The 17308-nt window shown below is 53.7% G+C and overlaps 7 protein-coding genes and 1 non-coding gene across 8 annotated transcripts; 5 read left to right on the top strand and 3 right to left on the bottom strand.

The window, feature by feature from the left end:
• The first annotated feature begins 607 nt into the window (after positions 1 to 607).
• LY79DRAFT_534281 (Sec1 family protein) lies at positions 608 to 3182 on the top strand. Its single transcript, XM_060556418.1, has 4 exons — positions 608 to 800; positions 865 to 1060; positions 1230 to 2816; positions 2876 to 3182. Exons 1-4 carry the CDS (start codon positions 723 to 725, stop codon positions 2995 to 2997), a joined length of 1983 nt encoding a protein of 660 aa, XP_060421148.1. The 5' UTR covers positions 608 to 722; the 3' UTR covers positions 2998 to 3182.
• LY79DRAFT_26894 (uncharacterized protein) lies at positions 3021 to 3632 on the top strand. Its single transcript, XM_060552001.1, has one exon. The coding sequence runs from the start codon at positions 3128 to 3130 to the stop codon at positions 3452 to 3454; it is 327 nt and encodes a 108-aa protein (XP_060421149.1). The 5' UTR covers positions 3021 to 3127; the 3' UTR covers positions 3455 to 3632.
• A 337-nt stretch (positions 3633 to 3969) lies between these two features.
• On the top strand, positions 3970 to 7171 carry LY79DRAFT_503752 (flavin-containing amine oxidoreductase; the record flags this gene model as incomplete). Its single annotated transcript, XM_060553431.1, has 2 exons — positions 3970 to 4115; positions 4213 to 7171. 2 exons carry the CDS (start codon positions 3970 to 3972, stop codon positions 7169 to 7171), a joined length of 3105 nt encoding a protein of 1034 aa, XP_060421150.1.
• Positions 7172 to 7708: 537 nt separating this feature from the next.
• Positions 7709 to 8946, bottom strand: LY79DRAFT_574916 (ATP synthase F1; the record flags this gene model as incomplete). The annotated part of the gene is made up of 4 exons (XM_060559652.1): positions 7709 to 7837; positions 7905 to 8038; positions 8103 to 8695; positions 8891 to 8946. The coding sequence occupies 4 exons, from the start codon at positions 8944 to 8946 to the stop codon at positions 7709 to 7711; spliced, it is 912 nt and encodes a 303-aa protein (XP_060421151.1).
• Positions 8947 to 9251: 305 nt separating this feature from the next.
• LY79DRAFT_534290 (eukaryotic DNA topoisomerase I) lies at positions 9252 to 13153 on the top strand. Its single transcript, XM_060556419.1, has 4 exons — positions 9252 to 9653; positions 9881 to 10101; positions 10161 to 12476; positions 12531 to 13153. The coding sequence occupies exons 1-4, from the start codon at positions 9605 to 9607 to the stop codon at positions 12666 to 12668; spliced, it is 2724 nt and encodes a 907-aa protein (XP_060421152.1). The 5' UTR covers positions 9252 to 9604; the 3' UTR covers positions 12669 to 13153.
• Positions 13154 to 13768: 615 nt separating this feature from the next.
• Positions 13769 to 13850, bottom strand: LY79DRAFT_t9. Its single transcript has one exon. It is a non-coding gene; the product is annotated as a tRNA-Ser (tRNA).
• Positions 13851 to 13909: 59 nt separating this feature from the next.
• LY79DRAFT_534292 (family 16 glycosyl hydrolase) lies at positions 13910 to 15436 on the bottom strand. Its single transcript, XM_060556420.1, has one exon. It carries the CDS (start codon positions 15302 to 15304, stop codon positions 14324 to 14326), a length of 981 nt encoding a protein of 326 aa, XP_060421153.1. The 5' UTR covers positions 15305 to 15436; the 3' UTR covers positions 13910 to 14323.
• A 1114-nt stretch (positions 15437 to 16550) lies between these two features.
• On the top strand, positions 16551 to 17121 carry LY79DRAFT_27052 (uncharacterized protein). The gene has a single exon (XM_060552016.1). The coding sequence runs from the start codon at positions 16651 to 16653 to the stop codon at positions 16999 to 17001; it is 351 nt and encodes a 116-aa protein (XP_060421154.1). The 5' UTR covers positions 16551 to 16650; the 3' UTR covers positions 17002 to 17121.
• The last annotated feature ends 187 nt before the right edge of the window (positions 17122 to 17308 follow it).

The raw sequence follows: 17308 nt of genomic DNA on the forward strand, positions 1-17308 counted from the left end.
ACCGCAGCATGGCGATGATGGTGCCTCTGCAGCATTTATGGAGCGGCACTGCAGAAAGAATATCTGGAAAAAGTGCTTTGCAAGCGGAATCGGGTTCCCGCAGACAATGTTTAGCACCATGTTGATTGATGGCTAACAGGACGAAAGGCAAAAGTTCGTCAGGCTGTGCGATCTTTTGTCCCGTCACATAGCGTGCATCTTTACATCCGGTAGACCATGCGATATGTCAAGAGATCATGACATTCAGTGGTCCAACATATCCCCATCCACCTGGCGAAAGATGTCTTGTCCAGTTTCCGTTGAATTTAAATGAATAATCGCCAGTCTTTCGAGAGAAAAAAGTAGTCAAGACCGACTTTTGTTGAATGCCAAGAGAGCAGGCTATACGCAGTGGCTAGGCTCGTTAATCCCGTGTGGAAATACCCAGTGAACTGGCCGCCCCGAGACACAAAACTTCGTTGGGCCTGACAGTGCACGCCTCGCCGCAACGCAAACCCGAGTCCCAAGTGACGTCTTACCCGCCGAGGCCCCGCTGACGCAGCTCCGAGTATGAGGTGGTGTGGTGTCCTGTGCTCTATCTAATCTCTACCCCCGACACCCAACCTCAGCTTTACCTTTGCTCGCCTTCCACCTCACTCATTGAGCAGCGGTCAATTAAAGCCGCCATACGACGACGACGACGACGGCGACGAAACATCCTCCAAACGCATGGAGAGCTGAAGATGGCTCCTCGAGCTGGCTTCAATACGGACCAGATAAAGGACAAAGCACGCAAGGATCTCCTTTACCTGCTCGAGGCTGTAAGTAAGGCATTCCGAGCTGGCAGCCTGTCCTCAGGAGCTAACCAACCATCGGCGTCATCAGGTTCGCGGAAAGAAAAATCTTATTCTTGAGCGCAGCTTGGCCGGCCCAATTGGAACCATCGTCAAGGTCACAACCCTTCAGGAATACGGCGTGGACAAGTTTTTCTTCCTCGAGAACAAGAACGCCGACACCAGCCAGCGAAATCTCATATTCATAGCCCGCGGGGAGTGCGCGCGTCATGCACAAACGATAGCAGGTCAGCGCTTCATACCATGCAGATCCACGAGGCCTTTTCCCATAGCAGCTGAGAGATTCAGACCCCCCCGCATGGTTTCATGTGTGTTCTCGATTAATACCTCATCATAGCCCATATATCGTGAGACGAGACGAGTTGTGCTCAGTGCCCAGCGCTAACGGCTTCATAGAGCAGATTCGACGTTTACAGCGCGAGAGCCAAACTGGCCATGACTTCCACATCTTCTGGGTGCCTCGGCGAACCCTCGTCTCTGACAAAATGCTGGAGGAGGCTGGCGTCTTGGGCGATGTCAGTATCTCTGAGCTGCCACTATACTTCTTTCCTCTAGAAAAAGACGTTCTTTCACTCGAGCTAGACGAATCTTTTCGCGACCTCTATCTCTCCAAAGACGTTACGCCATCCTTCCTACTCGCCAAAGCTTTGATGGGAATCCAGCAGGATCATGGCTTATTTCCTCGGATTATCGGCAAAGGTGATAACGCGAAACGAGTCGCCGAGCTCCTGGCGCGAATGCGACAAGAGATTCTTGCTGGCGAGGACGCTGCTGAGACGACCCGAGGCAGCTTGTCGCCAAGCACACTGACCGAAAGTGCTATAATAATCGATCGCGAAGTGGATTTCGTCACTCCTCTTTTAACTCAATTGACATACGAGGGACTCATTGATGAGGTGTTTGGTATTCAGAACAACCAAGCTGAAGTTGATACCACTGTGGTTGGTGCCCCGTCTCAGTCTTCGGCAACCAGTGCGCAGGCTAGGAAAAGAAAAATACAGTTGGACTCCTCCGATAAGCTATATGAGCAACTTCGGGATACCAACTTTGCCATCGTGGGCAGTTTGCTCAACAAAGTTGCTCGCCGCCTACAGAACCTGCAGAAGGACTACGAGGGCCGGAACAGCCACAAATCAATCGCCGAACTTAAAGACTTTGTCAGCAAGCTACCAGGATATCAGGCTGAACAGCAGAGCCTGAGAATTCATACAGGCTTGGCGGAGGAGATTATAAAGTATACGCGGACGGACCAGTTCAAGGGCCTCTTGGAAGCGCAGCAAAACCTAGCTGCTGGCGCGGACCCATCCTCTCAATTCGATGCCATTGAGGAGCTGATTGCTCGCGACACCCCGTTGCCGGAAGTCCTAAGACTGCTTTGCATCTACTCTTGCATATCAGGTGGCATCAAGCCAAAGGAATTTGACCAGTTCCGGCGGCTGATTCTGGAGGGCTATGGCTACCAACACATTCTGACTCTGAACAACCTTGAGAAGCTTCAGCTGTTTTTGTCGCGATCTTCCCCATTGGCGGAAATGATCCCCATGACTGGCGCCGGCGGTAACAACACAGGAACGAAGACGAACTACACTTACCTTCGTAAGCTTCTTCGTCTCATCGTTGACGAGGTCCAGGAAGACGATCCCAACGATGTCGCGTACGTGTACAGCGGATACGCTCCGCTGTCGGTCCGGCTTGTCCAGTGCGTTTTGCAGAAGCAATACTTGCTGAAAGTTACGAGAGGGAACGGTGTCAGCGGTGCACCCGGAGGGTCCGCAGCGCAGGGATGGCATGGGTTTGACGAAGCTGTCAAACATGTTCGTGGGCAGACATTTTACGAACTACAGAAGGGTGAGGAGAAAGCCGTGAAAGCTCGGGCGCTATTGTCGGGAGGAGCAGAAAAGCAAACGGTGTTCGTCGTGTTCGTCGGAGGCATAACATTCACTGAGATTGCTGCTCTCCGGTTCATCGCGAAGCAGGAAGAATGTAAGTGGTTCCAGATGACTTCTTCTAAGCAGCACGGCACTAATTCGTTTCATCTGCAGCTCGAAGAAACATTATCATCTGTACGACATCGATCATAAACGGGGACCGGATGATGGATGCAGCCATCGAGAAGGAATCGTTCGCTAGAGACAACGTCAAACCTCCCAGCCCCACACCGTGAGATGCACGGGGGCTTTGCAGCGGGGACAACTATCGATGCAAGGGGCAATGGATTGGAGTAGAGCGATGTGGTCAAAGATGAAGGAAGCGACGAAAATTTAGATAATAAACCTCTCTAAAAGAGAACCGTTATGAACCTACTAGCAGCACCATTATTACTCTTCGTGGTTCTACAATTCTCGGCCAGTGTCTCGAGTCAGTGGCTTCGGTCAGAGATGTTGCCGACTGTGGCTCGGGCCTGCAGTCAGTCCAACGAGTCTCCCCCAGGTAATGGGGATAGCTTGCCGGGGCATCACGTGACCCGCCTTTTTTGTCTCGAACGCTGGAGCTCCTCATGTCGAGTGCCGAACCTAGCGATTTCATCGGGTCATGTATCTGACGGTTTCTCTCTTCATGCGTACGATTTTGTCTCCTCAACAAAATTATCTAGAACAATAGGCCGGGTTTCATGCACCTGATTCGGTGCTCTCCCATCGATACTCGAAAGATATCGGGACCGCTCACAACCGAGAACGGACAGTGCTTTGCGGCCAGGGCCAGTGGCGTCTCCGCAGCCAAAAGGTCGGCACCTCACATCTGTCTCCTCTTATACCCAGTACTTGCAAATCCGAGAACCCAAACCAGCTGACGGTCCTTACACAGCGAAGCTATTTGGGTCCCCCTAAGCTAAGCTATCGTAACATGTTGTCAACCTTGGACTAGACCCACCGCATCACACCCCCAGACGGGGCTCAGGCCGAGCAACTTTCATCGCCGACCATCAACATATAGACATACCTCATCCTCGAATTCAACCCGAGCCGACGACTGAAGTATGAGATCCAGCCCAAGATCTCATGTTAAGCAGGACACAGGATTCGGAAAGGGTCCATTGATGAATTTCTCGGGCCGGAACTCACACATATCAGACTTCATGCCTTCAAGGGCTAGTGCAACGCTCCGTCGGATATCGACGTCAAATTTTGCAGAATCGATGACAGCATCCCCACCAAGTCGAATCTCATCAGAAGCAGTCTCGGAAATCGCACCGGAAATTGTCGTGTGGACGGAAGATATGGACTTGGATGACACAAGCCAGGATGAGGCGGAGCCCTCCTCCGCCCCTGCGTCCAACCCTGAGTACGTGGCTGCTCGTTCTTCTCCATCGTGATGCCATGGCTTTGTCTTCGTATATATACGCAAAGCGGATTATATGTTCTGGCTAACACCCCAGCAGTTCACCTATGGCAGGAGAGGCTGAATCAGAAACTCTCCATATCCAGTCACACGATACCCCTCACGAGTCGTTCGAATCACCGTTGACTAATCTGTCGGACCACGAGCAGTCTGAGCTGTCTTCGGTACCCTCATCGCTCTCTAGTAAGGCAACGACGCCCGTAGACCTAGAAGGCCATAAGGACTTCTCCATGCCATCGACGGAGACCCCACTTGTACGCGAGGCAGTGCGACGATCCTTCGATGTAAAGCCAAAGTCATCAATCCCATCAAATCTCTCAAATTATGAATATGCAAGACAATGCATAGAAGCTGCCGAGTCCTCGAGGCTAAACCCATACGCACTGCATCAAGAGGAATACCAGATGTTCCGACATCACATCAGCCATGTTCAAGTTACCACATATCTCAACATCAGAAACGGTATCCTTCGACTTTGGTACAACAACCCGCGCGTTGCAGTGACAAGGAATGAGGCGGTTGGCTGCGCCAATGTCCGCTGGTTTGACGTCGCAAGCGTGTGTTACGACTGGCTTGCGCGGCGTGGCTACATCAACTTTGGCTGTGTAGAATTCCCTGGGACGAGCGACCGGGCCGAACAAGCCGCAGGTACAGATCATGTGCCCGGGAGGAAAAGAATCGTGATCATCGGTGCTGGTATGTCCGGGTTAGGTTGTGCGAGACACCTCGATGGGTTACTCCGGCAGTATTCAGACCGATATCGTGCGCTTGGGAAGCCGCTACCGGAAATTGTCGTCCTTGAGGGACGCGGTCGGGTGGGTGGAAGAGTTTACTCAAGAGAGTTCAAATCAAAACCGACACTACCGTTGCCGGACTTTGACGGTGAACGGTTTACCGCTGAAATGGGCGGAATGATTATTACGGGATTCGAGCGCGGCAACCCGATGAACGTCCTTGTACGTGCACAGCTGTGTCTCCCATACCGTGCCCTGCGGTCAGAGACGACAATTTACGATTCAAACGGCAAGCCTGTGGACTATGTGAGAGATCAGCTCGTGGAGAATTTGTACAACGACTGCTTGGATCGAGTCAGCGAATACAAATTCAAGTCACAGCCCTCCAAGCTGATCGAGGGCAACCGGGACTTGATCAATGAAGCGCGAGATGCCGTGAGTGACGGACACAGGACGATCGGACAGGCCGAAGAGGCGACTGCCGCTCTGCCGCACGCACCGCCTGTCTCTCAACAAAACGTGCCTGAACGAGTCAACTTGGTGCCAGTTTCCTCAGATAAGCTGACCGGACGTGTCCACACTCAACCTGGCACACCAGGTATCCTCAAAGCATCTGAAAAGGCTATGGTGATGGGGTGGACATTGAAAAATGGTGCGACAAACGACGCTAATATCGAGTTAAACGAAGCTGCGGGCTTGCCAACGGCGACCCTTGGTTCGGTCATGGACGAGGCCGTCGTTCAGTATCGCAATATCGTGGATTTGACCGCCCAAGACCACCGCCTCATCAACTGGCATGTGGCAAACCTGGAATACAGCAATGCCACGAATCTTCATAATCTCAGCTTAGGTGGCTGGGATATTGACGCTGGTAACGAGTGGGAAGGCAAGCACACCATGATCGTTGGCGGGTACCAAAGCGTCCCCAGAGGTCTTATGCACTGCCCGACGCCTCTCGACGTTAGGCCGAGGGCTGCCGTTAACAAGATCAAGTACGATACGCAGGAAAATGGCCGAGCTTCTATTTACTGCGAAGATGGAACAGCAATCGAAGCTGACTACGTCGTTTCGACAATACCTCTTGGTGTGTTGAAGCAGGGCAACGTCGAATTTGACCCACCTTTGCCTAAGTGGAAGACGGACGTAATCTCCCGGATAGGCTATGGCGTGCTCAACAAGCTAGTTCTGGTTTACGACCACCCCTTCTGGGATACGGAGAGGCACATCTTTGGTGTTCTGCGAGATGCCCCTAACCGACATAGTCTGAACCAAAGCGACTATAAATCCTCAAGAGGGCGCCTCTTTCAATGGTTCAATGTCACCCAGACAACAGGTTTACCATGTCTTGTAGCGCTAATGGCAGGTGATGCCGGTTTTGATACGGAGCATAACAGTAACGACAACCTGATTGCCGAGGCGACCGAAGTGTTGCGCAGCGTCTTTGGACCTGCAGTGCCATACCCTGTTGAGTCGGTTGTCACTCGCTGGGCCTCGGACAAGTTCGCCAGAGGAAGCTACTCTTCGGCTGGCCCAGACATGCAACCGGACGACTACGATGCGATGTCGCGCCCGATCGGCAATCTCTTCTTCGCTGGGGAACACACAATCGGCACTCATCCTGCCACCGTCCACGGAGCTTACTTATCGGGACTTCGCGCAGCATCAGAGGTTGTCGATTCGATGCTCGGCCCGATAGATATCCCAACCCCCTTAGTTCTACCCAAAGAAAGCGTCTCAAACAAACGGAAGGACATGGAAGGACCCAAGGATCCGGAGCAGACTCTTCTGGAGGCATATGATCTGGCCGCCTGGGAACACATCAAGTCCAAGATTGGCGAGAGGCCCTCGCCGCCCGGCAAGTTGGTTGTGAATGCCTACCTCCTCTATAGCAGGGCCTTCTTCGAAATTGCCCGTAAAAAGTGTGAGGATGAGCGCGCGGGGCGGAAGAAACCAGCGCCGAACGAGGTGCGCGTCATGACGTCCAAGATGTGGAAGGCCACCACGCCCGAAGAGAGAAAGCCGTTCGAGGACCAGGCGCTCGAGCAAAAGGCCGCCTATGCCGAGGCCGTCACGGCGTACAACGAGAAGCTGGCGCAGTGGGACAAGGATTATGTCGAGATCCTGGCGGCTTTTCGACGGGAGCACCCGTACAACCCCTTGAACGGGGAGGGCAGCGGGTCGCAACGGGAGAGCAGCGCGCAGAAGCATCGCAGAACGAAACAAGTCAGCTACGCCGAAAGTGACGGCAGCGACATTGAGTTCTGATGATGGTTTTCGGGGATGCGTTTGTGGGGTTGGAAGGCGCTATTCAGAGTATAGGTTTTCGGTATTTTGCTCTTGGTTTCTTGGTCTAGCAGATGGTTCCCAACTAATGGGTCGGTCGGGTGACCGGACTTCTCATGCGAACGGGTGCGTATGGCGTCAGGATGCACTGGGGCCATGGTTTTGTTTTATTGGCGTTAAGGGGAGCACTGCATACCCACATGTTATAATCATCCTCTTTCGCCTTGATATGCTATTCACGCTGCTTGTTCCCTTCGCCCGGTTACGGGCCCTGTACATAATACGATCCTCGAGAGGGTGAACATGATAGTAATAGCATAAATTTGGGCCAGCACTGGCAATGGTTTCTGTTCATGAGAGGGACGGTGAAAAGTGAAACAGAATTATCCGTGTTCTAGATCAGGATGTATTCGGGAGGATGTGGTACACTGAGGGCAACTAGCCGCCCTTGGTAGCTTGATACAAAGGGAAGAGAGGTAGTAATCATCTCTGTCTGATGCGCGCTTTTCCAAACCCGCTTTACATGTCCTCGGAGGCAGTGGCACCGGTGATAATCTCAACCAGCTCTCCAGTAATGACGGCTTGACGGGTGCGGTTGAAGAGAATCTGGTACTTGTTGATCATGTCACCGGCGTTCTTGGAAGCATTCTATAAATCTCAAATCAGCACGGGCTCGACTGTAATTGGAACTCAGACGTGAAGGAGGATCACATACGTCCATGGCGTTTCTACGGGCAGAGATCTCGCAGGCGTGGCCCTCGGCCAGAGCCCAGTAGATGGAGTTGGCAAGCGCGTACTCGCGGAGGTTAGGGAGGAGCTCCTCGTCTACCTCGAAGGCGGAGAAGTTGGCTATCAAATGTCAGATGCACTGGTGCAATATAAGTCTCGTTCATGTTCCGCGGGAGAAGCTTACGGGACGCGGCAATGGCCTCCTCAGAAAATGCCTCAATGGTGGTGGGCTCGTAGCTGGTGGCGTTGATGAACTTGTTGTAGAGAATCTTGATGGAGGAGTAGTCGCCGGAGAGCTGGACGACCTGGTCGGCAATAGCCTGGGCATCAGCGAAGGTGGGGACGTCCTTGCCGACGCCGGCGAAGCTGAGGCGGATGTCCTTCGCGTTGGTGCGCTGGAGCTGGGACTTGCACTTCTCGCCGAGGATGACGAGGTCGGCGGTGGCGTCCTTCTCGAGGAACTGGCGGCGGATGGTACGAGAGAGACCGGAGTGAATACCACCGCAAAGACCCTTGTCAGAAGAGCAGACGATGATGAGCTCCTTCTTGCCCTCACCCTCAAGGGGCTTGGTCTCAGCCGAGTCGAAGACCTGGTTCGAGGTAGCGCCGTAGACGCGGGAGTCGGTCATGGCCTTCTGAGCACGGTTGAGCTTAGTCGAAGCGACGATCTTCATCGTCTTAGTGATCTTCTCAATGTTGCGGATCGACTTGAGGCGGCCTTCGATCTCACGGAGGGTCGCGAAGGTAGCAGCGTTGGCAGGCGTGCTGGCCGTGACTCTGTAGCAACGCCTTAATCAGCATCGCAGCTCTCTTATATCAATCCATTCTTCAATATCGCTCTCCGACCCCTCTTCAATGTCCCGTCCTGGCTTCCTCGATCGTTGATGGTCGACGGTCGGCGTTGGCCTCTTCTGACGTGCAGTCCCTTTCCTCCGATTTTCCGAGCTCAGGAAGATGTGGATTCCGACTTACCGCGAGGGAGCCGCAGCCGCAGCTCGCAGAGCTGGTCTCGCCGCCCGGGAAAGCATTGTGGGAGTTGGTAGGTATTAAGAAGATCGAGCCTCTGCCGTGTGTGAGGACCAATTGATCACGATCGCTTTCGAGATCAATTGACGCTGTCGGACGGTGCTTCGGGATAGCGAGATTGGTAGGATCAGGTTATTTTCCTCCTGGCTAGCATTTCGCACCCGACTCAATCCATTTTCCCGGCTAACTGAGTTTGACCGGGAGCCGGTGGCTGGTCACGTGCCATAGACTGTGGCGCATGCGCTGACTAGTACCAGGCCGGGGACTGGCTCTTGCTTTCCCAGCCAGCTTACTGTTCCTTGGCTTACCCAGACTCCAAGGGGCAGCCCCATTAAGTTTCGCTCCCGGCTAGAAGGTCGTCGATGAATTTCCCGCCATCCTTTCCTAGCTTCCTTTCCCTCGATTCCCTCCTCCCGACAACCTCGCCCTCCTTCCTCGAGTCGAACTTGACGTGGGTGCTTTCCCCCGCGTCTTCAACCCAAGCAAGTGGCGGTCCTTCCAACAATCCGGCTCTTGCCTCTATATCTACGCGATTCTTCTGCGCGGATCGGCGTCTATAGCAACTTTTTCCGCTCCACAAGGCCCCAGTTTTGCACTTTGCGATTTAGTTCTTACTTAACCGTCCATAAACGTCGCGAACATATTCCTTTCGCCCTCACGATGAGCTCTTCCGACGACGACGCACCTCTTGCGAGGTCTAACGGACACGGTAAGTGCGCTAAGAAACCATCTTAAACTTTCAGCGCTTTCAGACGCTTTACCTTTCGCGTCTGCCACTTTACGCCAGGATTGTCACTTTTTCCCTCTCTTTCTCTCTCTCCACGACGAATCACAAACCCAGGTACCTGACTCGTCGCGTGCCTTGCCCTCAATCTTGACTGTGCCTGCGAAACCACCAAGAAAAAACTTAACCACTTTCTAACTCCCTCATTGCAGTTTCTGCATCGAGAATTTCGAAAGCCGACGATATCGACATGGATAGAACCGCATCCAAGGCAAGAGCGGCCCCGCCTGGCCTCTCCATCCGCCATGGCCCGGTGGACGACGATGCTATGGATGTCGATGGCCCATCTACGAATGGCAAGCGGAAGTCACGTTCATCTTTGCCCAAAGTCAATTACAAGGACGAAACCGAGAGCGATGATGACGCCCCTCTGGTAGGTTGTACATGGTAGGCAGGTTGTGGCGGAGTCCGAGGCTGATGGTGTGCTCTCAGGCCAAGCGACAAAAGACGAAGCCCAAGGCACCAGAGACAGATTCGGATGATGAGCCGCTCACTTCAAGGAGGGGCAAGAACCTACCTCCTTCGTACAAGGAGACGGCTCTTCCCGACGAATCCTCCGACGATGACCAACCCTTGGGTGCTAGGCTTGCAAAGAAGAAGGCCGACATCGAGAAGGCGGCCGCCAAGGAAGCTCGCAGCATCCGTGCCAACGAGGCCAAGGCAAAGAAGGCTACACCGAAAAAACCTGTCAAGGACGAGTCATCCGACGATGAGCCTTTGGCCAAGTCAGCGATCAAGAAGCGCCAATCGAACGGCGCCGGATCTGCCAAGAAAAAGTCGAACGGCGTGAAGGCTGAATCAGATTCCGATGAGCCCATTGCGAAAAAGGCAGTGAAGAGGGCCACCCCAGCCAAGGCTACAGCGGCAAAAGGCAAGGCTGCCGCAAAGGCCAAGCAAGAGAGCGAGGCCCCGGAGGAAGACGAAGAGGAGGAGTACGAGTGGTGGAAGGATCCCAAGAAGGAGGATGACAGCGTCAAGTGGACCACATTGGAACACAACGGAGTCATGTTCCCGCCCGAGTACCAACCCCTTCCAAAGAATGTCAAACTGGTTTACGATGGGAAGCCAGTCAACCTTCCAATTGAAGCCGAGGAAGTTGCCGGCTTCTTTGGAGCCATGCTGAACTCCAAGCACAATGTCGACAACCCTGTATTCCAAAAGAATTTCTTTGATGATTTCAAAGCTGTCCTGAAGGAGTCAGGCCACGCGACTGACAAACAGGGCAACAAGGTCGACATCAAAGAGTTCTCCAAGATGAACTTTGAGCAAATTTTCCAATACTACGAGCAGCAGAGCGCCATCAGAAAGAACAGGTCCGCAGCGGAGAAGAAGGCGGCAAAGGCTGAGAAGGACGAATTGGAGGCCCCGTTTATGTACTGCAAGTGGGACGGACGCAAGGAAAAGGTTGGCAACTTCCGCGTCGAACCTCCGAGTCTCTTCCGCGGCCGTGGCGAACACCCAAAGACCGGAAAGCTCAAGAAGAGAGTGTATCCTGAGCAAATCACCATCAACATTGGCAAGGATGCCAAGGTTCCGGAACCCCCCAAGGGCCACAAATGGAAAGCGGTTGTCCACGACAACAAGGCTACTTGGTTGGCTATGTGGCAGGAAAACATTAACGGCGCTTACAAGTACGTGATGCTGGGTGCCGCCAGCGCCATCAAGGGTCAGAGTGACATGAAGAAGTTTGAGAAGGCGCGCGAGCTGAAGAAGCACATCGACAAGATTCGCAGAGATTACACCAAGGATCTCAAGAGCGAGATTATGGCTGACCGACAGAGAGCCACAGCCGTGTACCTGATCGACAAGTTCGCTCTCAGAGCGGGCAACGAAAAGGACGCTGAGAACGAGGCCGAAACCGTCGGTTGCTGCTCCCTCAAGTACGAGCACATCACCCTGCGAGAACCCAACACCGTCATCTTCGACTTCCTCGGAAAGGACAGTATTCGGTTCTACGACGAGGTCACGGTTGAAAAGCAGGTTTTCAAGAACCTCAAGCTGTTCAAGAAGCCGCCAAAGACAGACGGCGATGACATCTTCGACCGCCTGACTACGACACAGCTCAACAACCATCTCAAGAATTACATGCCGGGTCTGACAGCGAAGGTCTTCCGTACCTATAACGCATCCTTTACCATGTCCAACCTCCTTCAAAAGCTGGTTGATCACAAGAACTTAACGATCGCGGAGAAGGTCAAGCTCTACAACGACTGCAACCGTGAGGTCGCCATCCTTTGCAACCACAAGCGCACTGTGGGTGCCGCCCATGAGGCTCAGATGGAGAAGCTCGGTGATCGTATTAAGGGTCTTCGATACCAGCAATGGAGGACGAAAATGATGATGCTTCAGGTGGATAGTAAGGTGAAGAAGAAGAAGGGCGCTGACTTCTTCGCTCGTCCGGAGGACTTGACGGACGAATGGATCCTTGAACACCAGAAATTCCTGGTGGAAGAGCAGCGTAGCAAGATCACGAAGAAGTTTGAGAAGGATAATGAGAAACGCCTCGCTGAAGGAGAGAAAGCGTTCCCCGACAAGGAGCTTAAGGAGCGTCTCAAGGCAGCAGATGAACTTGCGGCGAAGTTCAAGAAGGAGAACAAGTCGAAGAAGGTGGAGCCGGAAGGTCGAAGTCCCTCAATTGAGAAACTCGACGAACAGGTGAAGAAGTTTGACGACAGGGTCAAGACCTTGGAGCTACAGGCTGCTGATCGTGATGGTAACAAGGAGGTCGCCTTGAGCACCTCTAAAATTGTAAGTGTTTGTGGAGAATATTTTGGAGACTGGACAGCTACTAACGAAAGTCAGAACTACATTGACCCTCGCCTCACTGTCGTCTTCGCAAAGAAGTTCGACGTTCCTATTGAGAAGTTCTTCTCGAAGACCCTCCGTGACAAGTTCAGCTGGGCCATCAAGTCCGTTGAAGATGATGACTGGGAGTTTTGATCCCAACATTCGGGTTCTTTACTACACCAGCCTTCCGTCACTCGGCAATATTTATTACTGTATTTGTTTGTACCAAAAGCATTTCGACATTTCAGCATTTCGACTCCTAGCGCCAACAGACTGCAGAGTCCGAGACCGGACTGCCAGCAAGCCCCTAGTTCGCTATCTGGCGTTGGGCATTTACGATGGCGGGGGGAGAGCATAAAACAGGTGACAGTGGCGGCACAGTCGCCATGTATACAGCGCGAGGGAAAAGGAAGTGCCACAGAGATAAACAGAGCCTTCTTCAAAATCGGCGAGCTTAGAGAGATTCTCTTTGCTGCTGGCCGCTCTTTTTTCTTCTTTTCTACTTGCTATAGAGCCGCATACATCCCCCGGCAGACTAGATCAGTTTAGTTAATTCCAAAACAGCGAATACAGTAACTCTGACCTTTCAGGCATGTGGGCATGTGGTGTATGTCGATCCTTGACTCTTGGTTCTAAAGGGCTAGGTTTGCGTTATGCGTGACTAGCCTGTATTCTGAGGTTATGACGAAGTTTCCTGCATATTTGAGGTGCAACGTTCCATGCAGCAAGGCCACCCTCGGCATGTAACAAGGAGACGGCCTTCATGTCTCCTTGCTGACACCGCTGTGTCATGAATTCTGTCTTTCTCCCAGTGACTTCTTTCCAGGCAACTGAATGGCATGTTAAGGCCTGTTGGACGGGAATATTGCTGCAGCAAATTTCTATTGCTGCCTACCTAACGTGTGGATGTCTAGCGTATAATAAACAATCAAGGCATATTGCAGCGACAATAATAAAGAATTGGTTTATAGCTATGAGTCTGTATCGTGGAGACTCGACTTTTTTTTTTCCATGCTGCGTAGCGTCCAGAGGTCATGTGCATTTTGTGTTCTCCCATCTACTGATCAAAAGGAAGCAGGGTAGCGTGAAGAATCCGATGGGGACAGCAAAAGAGATCGTGGCGGCCGGTATTAAACGCCCTTGACGACACGCACAACATTACCGAATGTTGTGGCGACGAACAATGCCGGGGGGCAAAAGGTGAAAACAAGCACGACATTAACTGGGTTCGAGGCTTATGAGAGCAAAACAATCGACGTTGGCCTGATTCGAACAGACGCTCCCGAAGGAACAAGATTTCTAGTCTTGCGCATTAGACCACTCTGCCACAACGCCGCTTAACATTATTTGATATCAAGACATCCCTAGGTCAGAGATATGTACCTTTTTTATCTACCGGCCCCACACGCCCCGATACACCTCGGCGTACAATATGTCGGGAAGGCAGTTGATTTCATTATTAACACAATTGTACAAACACATCTTGTGCCCTTCTCTTCGCTGAGAGGGCCACACATAATACACTGTGTCTATTCTATCCATCTGCGCGGATTCCTCCAGTGGTCCCATTCAATGCACAACCGACCCCCGTTGATGCTCCCAAAGAACAGAAAAGCCCAAGAAACACAAACGCCGTTGTTATGCACAGAGCTGCCCAGATGTACCTCGAGCCGCTGTTTTTATATGTTCTCTGCCGGAGTAAAAAAAAAAGAAGAAGAAGAAGAAGAAAAGACCTCGCAAACCATTGACCAGGTATTCGTACCTCTCTCATTTGTCGGAAATTCTCTTCCGATGGGTATCGCGAATCGTTACCGCCCAAGCACTGCGACACCAAGAACAAGAGACGCCAACACGGCCAAGCACTGAGGGCGTACTGAGGCCCCGGCGCCGTCCGGAATTATTTTGCCCTCGGAGTTCATGCGCCAACCGTCCGGGACGGAGCCGCCAGTCGGCCTCGCGCTAGCAACCCACGGCCAGCCGGTCTGCGTTGCGGTGGCGGACTCGTCGGCGCCGATACCACCCCTCGGCACCGTCGGCGCGGGCGAGCCCGTCTCGGCGGCAGCGCTGGCCGTGTACGTGACCTGGCCCGCCTTACCGAGGTTCCCGTTGATCTGGCCGCCGACGGCCTGAATAGAGCCCCAGTTGCCCGAGGTGTCGGTGTACTTGTACTCCTTGCCGGTCGAGTAGTCGGTGATGGAGACGTCCTTGACGACCATATGGAAGGGCCCCTTGCTGAAGTCTGTCGGCCCACGGGCCCAGGCAATAGTACCTGGTGCGTTGGCCGGGTCGCCACCGGACCAGGCGCCGAACTTGACCCGCATCGGCGTCTGCGGGTACTGGTTCTCGTCGGCCTCGGCCTCGGTGAGGGTGCGGACAATGGTGTCGTCGACGGAGAAGACGATGCGCTCCGAGGTCCAGTCGATGGCGTACTTCATAAACCTTTCCTGGTTGTTGTCTGTCTGGTGAAACTGCCCGCGGTTGTACGTCGTCACGTCACCCTTGCCGAAGTAGTTGGACTGCACCTCGGTCGGGTCGGCACCGAGCCACTCCAGGTCGATTTCATCGAGGGTGTCGGACTGCAGGACCAGGGAGCTGACAATGCCCGCGCCGGTCGCGGCCTTGAGTGTGATCTCGACGCGGCCGAACATGATGTAGAAAAGCGACATGAGTTGGGGCGCCTGGCCGGAGGCAGCGACGGAGAAGGTGACGCCGTCGCTGCCGTAGGTAGGGTTCCCAGAGGCCGCGAATGAATTGACGGCGCCCTGGGTAAAATCGACGTGGATGGCCATGCCAAGAGCCGTGTCTGCGGGACATGTTGCTAGGGCGAGGTGGCTCGTTAGTACACAGATACAGGCAACGACCCAACAGGGTGGGGAGGATTCGTGTTGTGACGACCGGTAAGAGTGCTTACTTTGATAGAGGGGGTTGCACGACGAATATGTCTGCGCCGACGCCGTCGTTGCCAGCGCCGCGGCCGCGAGTAGTCCCTTTGAGAAGAGCATTGTGTGTGTGTGTGTGTGTGTGTGTGTGTGTGTGTGTGTGCGTGTTTCGCGGGTTTATGGCGCACCGGGGCAACCGATTCAAATAGGATATAGTGTTACAAAAGACTCGCAAGTCAAGGGGAAAGGTGAGGCGGGGTGAGGAACTCCCTCACTTGAAGAAGATATTATCTTCCAAATCGGACTATCGGGGGGGAGGGTGGTTTGGTCACGGCCCAAGGAGCTGACGACGTCACAGGCGAGAAGAAACAAACCAGGATCCCGTGTAAGTCCGTGGTACGTCGCACTCGAACAACACACAATGAGACCGAGGCGTTAGTAGGGAGGAGCAGGAGGAAAACGAAGCACACCACGCGGTCGGGCCGTGATGGATGGATGGCAGCGGCAGATGCAGTTATATGGCTCTGCAGTGTTCCTTGGCGGATCCAGCCACTGGCAGCTGCAGCAGCGTCATCGGGCCGTGCAGGGCTCTTGGGCTCTTTTCTTCTTGGTCCCCAAGGGCCTTGGAAGCCCGAACCCATGCGGCGGCGGGCCGTCTAGACTGCTAAGCTAGGTAGGAGGGTGTGGGGTTTTGGCAGCCGGGAGACTGAAATTGAGAAATCGACATGTTTGGCGTACAGCACACGAAGAGCAAGTAATCGTCCCGCCCTGTTCGTTGTCCGTCCAACTTGGATCCGCTCCCCGGGGAGGAAAGTTGAGATCAGGAGAGGTTGGGACGAGTTTACGGCTTGTGATTGGTCGAGAGCGCAGCATCGAGAAAGAAAAGAAAAAAAGAAAAAAAAAGCGTGGCTGGTGTTGGATGGGCGGGTGCGGGTGGCTGGGAGCCGACGCAAACCCTTGGCTCTGGACCCGTCAGCTTGGTCAGTGTAAAGAAACCTGCAAGACTTTCTCTATGAATACTTTGCAAAGGGGCGTCATCTAATGTCAGGCGGCAGGAAAAGATGCCAACAAACAGCTGCGGCGCTCGGGGCGCGAGGACTCGTATCGTTCATGGGGCAGGGGGGGGGTGTTCCCCGGGCTTCTACGTGGATGCCAGCAGCCGGGATTCGTGACGCTCGAGTCTATCGAGCGACAGGTGTCTCGGATGGGGCCGCACGCAGCCAACAGTGACACCTCACCGACACGATCTGTGATGCATGGAGGCCAGGGTAGGATGCCGTTGCGTCGCGCTGCCTTTGGTCTTGGTGTGCTGGCAGTGGACTCGAAAGAGTTCTTTCCGCCGTCAAAGGGCCGATGCCATCATTGTCCTTGACTGCAGGCTCTGTGCCACGAATTTGCCCGGCATGTTTCGACCAACCCATCTCGGGCTTCCGAGCCATCGTCCCCTCAATATCCGGGACGAACGCCGTACGTTCTGGATCCGGCGGTCCTCATCAACTACCTACCAAAGTAAACACATTCGAACCCACCCGGCTCCGAGCTGCTCCTCCGTCGCCCACTTCCCACGGGACCGGCATCGCGCTTCCCTTCCCGGACAAGCTAGCTAGTGGTCTCCCCTTCCGGCTCCCTTCTACACGGCACACTTGCATGCGTCGGCTGTTTTCCCTCCCACTATGCCCGCAGCGGTCAGGGACCCCTAATACCTAAACTTTACGGGCGAGTAGTAGCACCATGCGGGGGAAGCATGGGTAGCTGCGGGTAGCTGCGGGCTGCCCCACTGCCCTCGAGTGTCAGAGACGCCCTACGCCCTTTATCTCGAATTCCCGTTGAACGGCATTGTCTTGACATGACTTCCAGACACCCTCATAAATATTGCGATATACCTTCGCATCTCCCTCCTCAGCACGTCCCCAG

The sequence above is a fragment of the Colletotrichum navitas genome, assembly GCF_030913465.1.
Source record: "Colletotrichum navitas strain CBS 125086 chromosome Unknown LY79scaffold_1, whole genome shotgun sequence".
Classification (NCBI taxonomy): Eukaryota; Fungi; Ascomycota; class Sordariomycetes; order Glomerellales; family Glomerellaceae; genus Colletotrichum; species Colletotrichum navitas.